An 11503-nucleotide genomic window follows, 5' to 3' on the forward strand; every position below is an offset into this window, starting at 1 on the left:
CTCACTGAGAAAGATGCAAAATTGTATGAAATAACGATAAATTTATCTATATATATAGCATTCCAAAAATGACTCATATTTTAACATTGAACTTGGGGGGTGTACATTTTTTACTCAAAATTTCAATAAAACAAAACCCCCAAATTCTTCAAATTCCCATAAAATACACCAGAAATGGTCAAGTATCAAAACTCACTTGTTGTTTTTGTGCGAAGTCCATGTTTTGAAGTAGTGAAGAGTTGATTGCAGTGTCACCTTTTTTTCTTTGTTGGAGGCACGTTGGATAATAGTTTTGGACTTGACATGAGGTGCTGAGATTGCATCACAATAGTCAAAGTGCAGTAGTCTGTCTTTAGACACTGGTTGGCTGTGTGAGATGTGGATGTGAATGCCCCTAAATGCGCTGTTTAATTGATTGAATTTTTCTCTGAGCGTGTGAGCGGTGTCAATTATGTTTTGGTTATGGGTGTTTTCTACTGTTTCTTTTACAATAAGTGCAGTGAGGTCTTTATAAACCCGAATCATGATGTATTTGTGGCAGTGATTGCCAATGAAAGAGCGGCTGTGATATACCAGCGGTGTGATGTTGTGTGAGTCAAGTATGGTGTCTAAATGAGAACAGATAGGGTCAGTCCTTGGGCCAAGGGGTTCATGCTCTGACTCAGACCGCGTGCCTTTTTTCTCAGTCATGTGTTTTTGGAAGTTAATTCTCTCTTCTTCAGCATCAGAAAGTATGACGCAACCTTCTAAATATTTAATCCTCCCCGTTTAGTTCCTCCCCACGACTTCAGTTTTTGCCATATGTGCAAAATGACGATGAATCTCCTTTAAAGTCTTCCTCTGATTGCTTTTTTAGCTGTATGTCTGTTTTGTGTGTCGCTGCCTCCAGCAAACGCTAGTGGTTCAGAACTACACCCAGAACGATATGAATGTATAATGGGTGCTACTTTACCGGTTCAATGTTTATAAGTGGGGGGTGTAAACTGTTGTGAAAACGAGCAATAAGAGTAGTTTGAGAACAACCAGGTGGTTATAGTGCCCTGATAGCAATGTTTCTTTATATGTCCTATCTTTTCCATGCAAACTGAACACATAGTTTTTTAATGTACTGTCTGTGAGTCAGTTGTGATGCAAACATCAAAGCCCAAGAGAATGTCCAATGCAAATTTAGAACGCAGAAGGGGTCGCATTTCACCACGATACCTCACATTTATAAAATAAAAAACTGGATGACAGTGCCAGAAATACACCAAAGATTTGTGACACTACGAAGAAGGCCACGTCATCCACATCTTTAAAAGCATGAGGTCTGGTCAGACACTGCCAACTCATAGGGTGTACATTTGACAGTCGAACTACGATAAAAGATTACCATGTTTTCCTATATCATGTCAGTTTGCCACCTGTCTATTGAAAGAATTCACTCTTAGTGTACGCACAGAAGGCTATTCCTCCTTTGTAAACAGCCAATTGTCAACTAAGTTTTCAGTATCACAAACCTCCGTGTAACTCTGCCCCTGACTAACCTGTATATGAATAAAATAAACGCCAGGCAGGGTAGAAATGAATGATCCAAACAGTAAATGTTAGTTTTATAATTCTAATATCTAAGATGGATTGCTTAAGGCTTGGTAGATTTATGTTTTGGCTGTTAACAATCGAGTGATGCTGTGAGCTGGCTGAACTTGCGTGCCATACACTAAGATACAAAAAAAACGAGACCACGCCATGGTAGAAAGAAGAAACTACGTCATATAATGAGCGCACGTTTGCTCCAAACAACATAAACATTACATTTCAAGGCTGCGTGAGCTAAGCAACCATCCACGGTCCCATAGATATGCCTGTTTTACTGTATTGTACATAATCTGTAAACAGGCTCATAATAATATAAAAAAATAAAAGATGTTTTATAATCGAAATTCCGTCACAGGCACTTAAAATTTGGGTGATCAACGAAAATCCACAAATGTGGATTACTGCTCTTCTGACTAAAATGCTCTTTGGAATGGGGATACCCACATGTGTTGTCGTTAGTCTGAGAGAGTTTTAATGAATTTCAGAAACTACATTTTTGTTACATAACTATGAAGCTAAGACAGCTGTCTTCGGTCAATGTAGCTAAAAAAAACTATTCTAGATATTTCTGTTAGTGTTTTCACAAACAAGATATTGAAAATAAAATCTCATTGGTGGAATGCTTCTTGTATGTTGACAGCTCTGTTGCCATTGGTGAGAGTTGAAACAAAACTGTGTAAAATTGCCATAGTATGTAATCCTGCGCGTGGAGTGAGCACAGGTAGACTGACTGGCTGCTGACCCGGGTCACGCTGACCTAGCAGCATACAGCCCGCCAAAATTAAAGGAACACAGATTCGGCACTGTTATCATATCAAGTATATCTGTCTGCTGACACGTTGTATCCCATTCAGCCTGAGTTGGCTTTGGAAAGGCATATATATAAACGTGCCATGTAATCCATGGGGGGAAAATATGCTTAGGTTAAAGAGAAGATACATGCACATACACACATTCGTTATCTGTGTCTGGTATCTTCAGCAGCTCCACTTGGAGCTTGCCATGAGACGTTTCAGCTCTCTCTTCTCACACACACTTACAACAGCGTGCTTGTACCCACATCCTTGACACACACTCAAGTTTTAATACCAATTCTTGCAGCCAGAATCACAAACAACTGGTATTCTTCTAACAAAGCTGTCGAAGATTGTTAATAATAATGCATTTATTATATATATATATATATATATATATATATATATATATATATATATATATATATAGGGTCTGGTCATTCATTTTCCTTCATATGTAGTTAATGACTCCACTTCTTGCTCTCCCATACTTATTCTGTTAAATACAGAATCATAGTTTAGAAAAGGTGGTTTGCCAGCAAATCAAAGGTGTTTCAGAAATATTATAATTAATAGCATAGGTCAGCAATTTTGTTAGAGCTTTTCAGTTTTGTCATATTATGCTCGTTGCAATTTTGTCGATTGTCTCTTGAATCGGCATAGAAGTCTAGCATATGACTACTATAAACAAAAAGGCCAAGTTAATTCAGTCCATCGTAAAAGGACGACCTTGTTTCTGAAAAGAACAAACAAAATGCCTGTCAGCCCATATTGCCAGTGTTGCCTACTCCACGAGAACTGGTTCCTTTCCAAAAAAAACCCCAACAAATCCCACATTAAATTTTAAGATGACTGATAATTTGTGAATTATATTAAAGTGACGATTTACTAAATGTCATTTCTTTACCACGACCTTTGATATTTACCATCATTTTGGCTGTAAAAGTCAATATTTGAGGGTGACAAAGTGTGAACACATGCCCGTGGCTTTGCAAAACACTCCAAACTGAACATAGAACAAGTAAGAGCAATTATTGATTTTTACTTATCTAATCATCTGAATTGAGCATATTGCACACCAAGTCTTCGATTCGGTGTGATTTGGACATTTGTTGAAAAATGTCACAATTAGCCAACATTGTAAATAACAATTCAATTCATTATTAGAGTTTTTTTTGCAATGAAACTGTTATTGGTGGAAGCTTTAACAGACAATGTGATGTTTAGAGTTTGAATTGGTTAATGAGAACCTGTGTTTCTTTGGCTGATATTGAATTTTTTGATTGGCCAGTATTTTAAATAGATCATTCAACATGTTTTAGCCATTTCTTTGAGCAGAAGGTTTTGTTTAATTTGAAGAGGAGTGGGGAAAGAATGACTGGGAGTGTGTTGAAACAATGGGTTGAATGACGGGTGGTATGTTGCAATAAGATTGTAACACCCTACTCTACTATTTATCATCTATTTTTTTGTCCTCAGTTTACTAGACAAGTGTCCTCCTGGTACGCCCTTCATCGTCATGTGCTTTTTGTGCCGCTGCATCGAGGCTCTGGGTCTTTCCGCTTACGTCACTGCCAGTTTTGCCATCATCTCCAATGAGTTCCCCAAACACATCGCCACTGTCTTTGTGAGTTAAAGGGGGGGGGCGGGGAGAGTAGGGAGGGGGGGGTACAGAGGAGGAGGACGGAAAGTTTGAGTAAAGGGGAAAGGAAATGGGGCATAGTATGAGAGAGGAGGGGGAGTAGGGAGGGAAGCAGTGGAGGGGAGAAAAAGAAGAGATGCAGGAAAGCCTGCTTTGTTTAATAAAAGAAAAGATAATTTTTAAAAAAATTACCTCTTTGATTTTGATGGCTGGATGCAATTTGGCATTTTTTAAAGTTTTGTACCCCGACATTGATTTATTGCTATTTAGAAATTAGGTGACAATGACATGTAATGCTTACGTCAGTGGGCACTTCTATTTTCATAGTAAATACCATTACTGCACGAAGAGCAACTTCACTAATGCGCCATTGTTAGATGGAGAAGTGCAGTGCCTTGGGTTTGAGTAAGGGTTGGTGTGTCTTTCTCAGGGACACAGTGCAGTAACTGTCATTAACTTTCTTGACACTGTGAACTTAAAGGCATAAATATACCTTAGTCTCGAGCACACATTATGATTAATTTACCAGTGACAGACACACAGACCAGACATATTGATGGAAAAATCTTTACTGAAATATGACGACAGAAGGATAAGGATATACAGGACAGGGTCTGCTTAAACTGAAATCTGTGGGCCACACTGAATTTTCTTCGGTTTAACCAGGATTTTGGTTTAGAGAGGTTGCTCAAATAGAAGGGAAAAAAATCTGGAGAAAAAAATATTATGAAGTCGATTCCCAGTTTGCTGGGATTGAAGTTTCATTCCTAGAAGGGTGCTTTGCTCTCTGTCCATTGTGCTAGAAATAAGTTGTTGCAACTGGCAGAGACAAAAACTATAAATGAGAATGGTATGCTCCCTGCAGGCTGTAAGGTCAAATGTGCCAGTAACTTTTCGAATGCAATTGCTTTTTTTTTTGCTTTTTTTTGCTTTTTGTTTAGATGCTTTACAGTTTTTAATATTTATTTCAGGGTATTTTAGAAACAGCCAATGGGATCGGTTTGATGCTGGGCCCTGCCGTTGGAGGAGGTCTCTATGAGGTATGGCTTGACTTGTCTCCCCTTGTACAAATTGTGGATTTTTCTAGGGGTGCCAGTACTGTTTCTTTACAATACCTCTGTTGTTTTTGTCTGTCTGGATAACCTTTTCCTGGAGCTAAATAAATTTCTTGTCTTGATATGCCTTTTTTAAAACTCATATCAAACATCTCAATGATTATAACTCACCTGTACACGATATGTGAAACATTGATATGTTTATGATGTAGCCTAGCCCTGCATATGGTGAATGGGATGGAGGCTTCACGCTCACTGGAGAGATGATAGACACATCTTAGTATGGTTGTAGACTTGCTTGTATTACGTAAAGCTCTCTGACAGCCAATGTATGAAGGGAATATAATCAATGTGTATGTGAGAAGGGGGGTTGGGGTGTATGTGTGTGTATGCAAGTTTTTTGTGGGAGAGAGAGAGAGAGGGAGAGAAAGGATCACTAGTGGACGCGTATGATTCTTGTGTTCTTCGTATTATTCTAAATTAAAGTGCTTTGAGCGCTGTCTTAGTGAAAATGCGCTATAGAAGTGACATTAAGTATTATTATTAATATAGCTTCCCATAGTGATTTTTATGAGATGCTCAGCAGAGAAAAGCTTCTTGTACAGAAGGCAGTATAAGCTTCTGCAATTGTTCTTATTACTTCTCTTATCCACACATGGCTCAATTATTCATAGGGGGGGGTCTCGTGGCCTAGAGGTTAAGGTGTTCGCCTCTCATTCAAAGGTCCAGGGTTCAAATCCGGGTAGCGACCCAAAAATTTTCTTCTGTAAAATTGTTTCTTTTCACCTCCTTTCCTGCTCTCTAGCAATGTTCTGTTGTCTGCTTTCATTTCCACTTTCTGCCCCCGCCCCCTCTCCTCCTTTGCCCCCTCCTCTGGGCTCCTGACTCTTTCTGCAGCCTTTCTACTGCTACTCCTTGGCTCCTCCTTACTGCTGTCTTTCTGCCACACCCCTGATCTTCTGGTAGGAAAGATCTACACCTAGCCTTCTCCGACAAGGGTGAAAAATCTTGGAGGGCGCGTGTGCAAGTTGCGCATGTTAAAGATTCCTTGGTGGTCTAAAATCGATAAGAGTAGTCTTCGCCCGCCACCCGGGCAAAATTCAAAATTTCCTACCAACTGAAAATATTAGGTGTGTCCCGCGCTCTCATATGACCGTATACAGTTGCGAGCGCTGTAAAACACTTTACAAAAACAAACAATTATTCATACATGGCACTTGTATAAATTGTACAAACTATTGACATGTTGGAATAGCAATAAAGACAACTTCAATTTCCATCTAAATTTTTAGAGTGTATTTTTTTTAGTGCTTTTACCTTTAAGACGTGGAGCATTACTTTCCATGCTTTGGAGTTGAGCAATGATAATAGAATTTTAGGGACTTCAGCTGTCTAAATTATTAAAATGACTGGAAAGAAAAGAAAACTTATTGTTATTATGGTGGATTCAGGTTTGACATAAGCAGGTATAAACAATTTTTGTTGTCTTTTCAGCTTGGTGGCTATGGAGTACCGTTCTTTGTGATCGGAACTTTGATTATTCTCAATGGTCTGTTTCTCTCCAAGTTCCTGCCTCCTCCTCAAAGTAAGACCTGATTACCTTTTTTTTTAAAACTTTAATTTTTATTACTTTTTTGCAGTCCTTGTTTTTGTTGGAGTTTTTTAAGAATATAGTAAAGAATCATAATATTAAAAAGTATGTTGTTTCAACGGTGACACTTTGGTTTTTATGTAAGAGTAATAGAATTAAAGAAAGAAGAACATACAATATTGATGTTATTACTAAACTTATAATATACTTGATATATTGGTCTAAAGATTTCTGTAAATGATGTGAGGGAGACATATTTAATTATGCTCTTGTAAGATATGTTTTTGTAAGTTTTGAGGCTGTTGTTGCTATCATGCTTATGTAATTATTGTGTAGGTGGTGGGCGGGTGCTCTGGTGTGGTCTGCTGCTTCTTTCCTATCAAACGTTGGTCGTTATTAACTCTCCTCCTACTTTTTTGTATAAATTATTCTCTTATAACATCTCTTATCAACAGCACTTGTATGACCCAATGGTGGTTCATTTACCTTTAAATTCTAGCTAAAACAAAAGTTATTGTTGCTGTTGTTGTTTTAATCCAGTATATTGTCACTTGTGTGAAAGACCAAATGACCAGTAAATCACTATCTCATAATTACAAAGTTCTATCTGCTCAGTACCTAGTTTGGAGAAATTTGACGTCAAAATTTGATAATGACTCCGAATATCCTTATGATTTTGATAAAGCAGATAGAGCATTTTCTTTTTGACCTCGTTGCCTTTGTCAGTCATAACGGCCAAACAAGTCAGATAGAACTTTGTAATTCTGAAGAAGGAAATGTCACTCTTGAGGAAGTCAATAAATGTTTGGTTTATTTTATTTTGATTTCAAAATTATTTTACTTAGTAAAGAAAATGCAAATAGATTATCAGGTTAAATCTGTTGGTGATGGTGCTGTGAATTTCACCGCAGCGTAAGTAGTTGCTGTTTGTTATGAAGACGATGTATTTGACCCCATTTAGTAAATCCCAGTTATTAAACTTTGTAATTTGTAAGCGGTATTGTGACGTCTCTGTAAAAAAATAATTCATTGTGGCATTTGATATATATGATTTAATCACTGGCTTTGTCATTTGAGTTTGGCTTCTTAACACCTCTTGTCTCATCCTGGTATTTCATTTGTCTTCAGTGGTATCTTATAAAATTGCTCAGTTTGTTTTGACAGATATATTAGTTTGATTCCTGCTTGGAGAAGTCTGTTTAAGCAAGCGTCTTTGTCTTTCTCATGGGGTACTGTGTCCCTCTCAGTGCCAGATTGGCCCTTGCAGACATGTCAAAGCTACCCATCTTGCAAATGATCGAAACTGTGTCGGTCACTGCCTTTCTCACCGGGCATCAGGGTACTGGCATAGAACAATCAGATTCCACCTTTCTCTATCCTGGGCTAGCGTCTTGGTATTATTCCACATCTTCCCAATTTTCTGTACCTCATTTTCTGTGAGTGGGTGGTTGGCAGGTGCTCGGGTGTGGTTTGCTTCTTCTTTCCTATCAAGCATCTATCGTCCTTATCTTCCCACCTTCTTTTTTATGTGTGTTACTCTCTTGTAACACCTCTAATCTTCTGGCGCTCATATGACCTTATGTAGTTGCGAACGCCGTAAAACCTCTACTAAAACTTTAAATTCTCTGTGACTCTTCTCCAGGTTCCATGTGGTTTTCTCCCATGATCTCTTATCCCGTGGGTTCCAATCCAACACTTTCTTTGTCATGCAGCTGCTGGGCTGCCTGAAATTATGTCTAATCCATAGCCACTGCCTTCAAATTGTGTCAATAGGGTAAAGAAAAAAATATGTGTAGTTCCTTAGAGGTTAGTAGTTAATGAAGTTTCTTGTGCTGCCTTTAAAATGTCTCTGTTTCCTCCCCAGATTTTTTCCAGAAGCGTAAAGGGTCGGTCTTTGGTCTGCTTCGGAGCCCAATGGTTCTGATCGCTATTGTAACCATCTTGGCTGGTGCGTGTGGCATAGCTTTTCTGGACCCAACCCTCGCTAAACATCTAGACAAGGTTGGTGTATTGTATAGGACGAGTGGTCCGAGTGAGGTTCAAGTCTCCTTGAAAAATGCCTTGATGGGTGCAGATGTGATTTTTGTGTATGTGTCTGTGAGAGAGGGAGGGAGGGAGGGAGAGAGAGAAAAGAGAGAGGTAACATTAACATATCGACAAAGAAAGGGAGAAATTATCTCTGTGCACATGTTTGTTTTTGTGTGTGTGTAGGTCTATGTGAGTGTCTGTGTGTAGGTGTGTATGTCTGTGCGTGTGTGTGTGTGTGTGTGTGTGTGTGAGAGAGAGAGAGAGAGAGAGAGAGACAAAGAGAGAGAGAGAGAGAGACAGAGAGAGAGGGAGAGGGAGGAAGAGAGAGAGAGAGAGAGGCAGATTAAGCAACAGAAAATAAGACGGAAAGAAAGAAAGGAAAAAATAATATTGTCTGTGTCTACGTGATTTGTACAGTTGCATGTTTTGTTCGTGTATGAATGCGATTAAAGAAAGTTGGAAACGCCATATCCAGGAACTGCTGAATCCTCCTGGAGAAACAACTCCAAACAACTTCTCACCTAAAAGACCACTCCAGAACCATCAATACTGCTGAGTGAAACCCGACATGCTATAAAGAAAAGCGCCACAAACAAACCGATAGGCGTTGATAACATCACAGCTGAAGAGATCCAGCTATGTGGTCATATCATATCGGTGAGCTCTGGCTATGGGGGATATTTAACCTGGCCTGGGCGACAAAAACTACACCTGATGACTGGCAACGAACTGTCATTGTACCTATTTGGGAAAAGAAAGGTAACAAAAGCGACTATGGAAATTACGGAGGAATATCCCTTCTCAACCATGGGGGCAAAATGTTTGCCAAGATACTGGAAATGAAAATGAGACAATTGTCGAGACTCAACTCAGTGAATCCCAGTGTGGCTTCAGAAAAGGCAAGGGCTATACTGATGCTATTTTTTGCATTAAGACAGTTCTGTGATACTGCCATTGCACATGACAAAGCCCTCAATATCGTCTCGTGGATCAGGAAAAGGCGTTTGACCGGGTAGATAGATGTCAATTTTGGGATGTCTTAGAGGAATATGGTATAAGAGGGCAATTGCTGGAGAACATCGTGGCTTTTTATAAAAACAGTCTGTGTGCCGTAAGATCAACAGAAGGACTATCAGACTGGTTCTCCATCAGATCCGGGGTGAGACAAGGGTGTGTTCTCTTTCCGCTTCTCTTCATCACTTACATGGATAAGATCACGAAAACAGCAAATGACAACATCACTGAACTGAACAAACATCTATTTGCGGATGACCAGAGTATATTAAATACAGATGAAGAGGAATTACAAAAACACACCACAAAATTTAATGAGTAATGTAAACACCTGAATCTGAAAATCTCCCTCTCAAAAACAGAAGTTATGAAGGTCAGCAGAAACCCATGGAAACTCAACATTCTTATTGATGGAACACAGCTCCAACAAGTAGAGGAATTTTTATATTTGGGAAAAGAAATAGAAACAAGAGCTAGGACGGCAAATGCAGTGACTTACCAGCTAGTGCCCCTGCTCAGTCACAAGAGCATCCCCACCGAAGTGAAATCCCAGCTCATTAGTTGCATCTTCATACATACTTTAACATACCAGTGCCAAACATGGTCTCTAAACATGGCGCAAGAAACAAAAATCAATGCATGCGAAAATAGGTGTCTCCGCAAAACCATCAACGTCTACAGAAGACACCGCAGAAGAAACGAAACCATACATCTGCAAACTGGAATGCTACCAGTAATAAAATTCATAGAGCGTCAAAGAGTCAAATGGTTTGGACATTAACCAGAATGCCCCAGAAACAACTAGCAGCTAGAGCTTACAACACCCGAGAATCCAGCTTCAAATCAATAGGAAGACCAAGAAAGATCTGGCTGCATGGGGTTAAAAAGGTCCTGGAACAACAACATATCTATCACAGACGCTACACACCTAGCACAGGACCGAAACTTGCACCTCCCCTCGACATCCTAAGGATACCAGAGGAAGGAAAAAGTAAAAGTAATGTATGCGTATGTATGTGTATACATGCGGGAAGCATGCTGACAAAATGAGTCACTTCTCGCAGTCCAAGAATAGATATATAGGCCGAAAATCCGCAATGGAAACAGATTTATTGATTTTCAATCGATACCATTGTCTTAAAGTTTAACAGATTTTCAATCGATACCATTGTCTTAAAGTTTAACATGTCTTATATTATTTCATACTTATAAATTGTTCAAACTGCACCTATAGATTTGACGTACCAATTTCCGTAGGGCTAGAGTTCAAGAAGTAATTCATCTTGTCTGCATACCTTATATGTTTTCTTTTACCCTTTGAACTGGAAATCACGCTTGTTTTCCAACCAAAAATGTACTGTCCTTATCTCTCTTCCTTTGGGTTTTTTGGGGGGGGTTTTTTTTGGGGGGGGGGGGGGGGTTGCTACTGTCTTGTAACACCTCTAATCTTCAGCGCCTACATGACCTAAATGTGTTGCAAATGTTGTAAAGTGCTTATTAGAACAAAATAAAAAAATAAAGAAGCTGTTGTTATGATTTTTTTCTACAGTTCAAACTGTCCACTGGTTTGGTGGGTCTGGTGTTTGTGGTGGTTCCGGGTCTGTATGGAATCACTGCCCCTTTGTGGGGCTACATCAGCGACTCGAAGGTAAGTTGTGTTCTGAGTGTTGTTGGTGTGAGTGGTGCGGGAAGATGGAGTGAGGTCGGAGAGAGTTGTATTTTATGGGGAGAGGTTGGAGGGGGAGAGATCGGTAGATGAGGGGGATCAGGGGGTGGGGAAAGAGAAAGGCGGGGAAAGGGG

At 39.4% G+C, this 11503-nt stretch overlaps 1 protein-coding gene across 3 annotated transcripts in view; it reads left to right on the top strand.

Moving 5' to 3' along the window:
• LOC101851287 (MFS-type transporter SLC18B1) overlaps nt 1-11503 on the top strand; it is a 43416-nt gene that overhangs the window by 15167 nt on the left and 16746 nt on the right. For all 3 annotated transcript variants that reach the window (XM_005104727.2, XM_035971419.1, XM_005104728.3), the window contains 5 exons: nt 3852-3999; nt 4986-5054; nt 6564-6654; nt 8525-8661; nt 11252-11350. In XM_005104727.2, coding sequence (XP_005104784.1) covers nt 3852-3999; nt 4986-5054; nt 6564-6654; nt 8525-8661; nt 11252-11350 — 544 coding nt within the window. The remainder of the gene's footprint in view (nt 1-3851; nt 4000-4985; nt 5055-6563; nt 6655-8524; nt 8662-11251; nt 11351-11503) is intronic.

This window comes from Aplysia californica, unplaced genomic scaffold, assembly GCF_000002075.1.
Source record: "Aplysia californica isolate F4 #8 unplaced genomic scaffold, AplCal3.0 scaffold00433, whole genome shotgun sequence".
NCBI lineage: Eukaryota > Metazoa > Mollusca > Gastropoda > Aplysiida > Aplysiidae > Aplysia > Aplysia californica.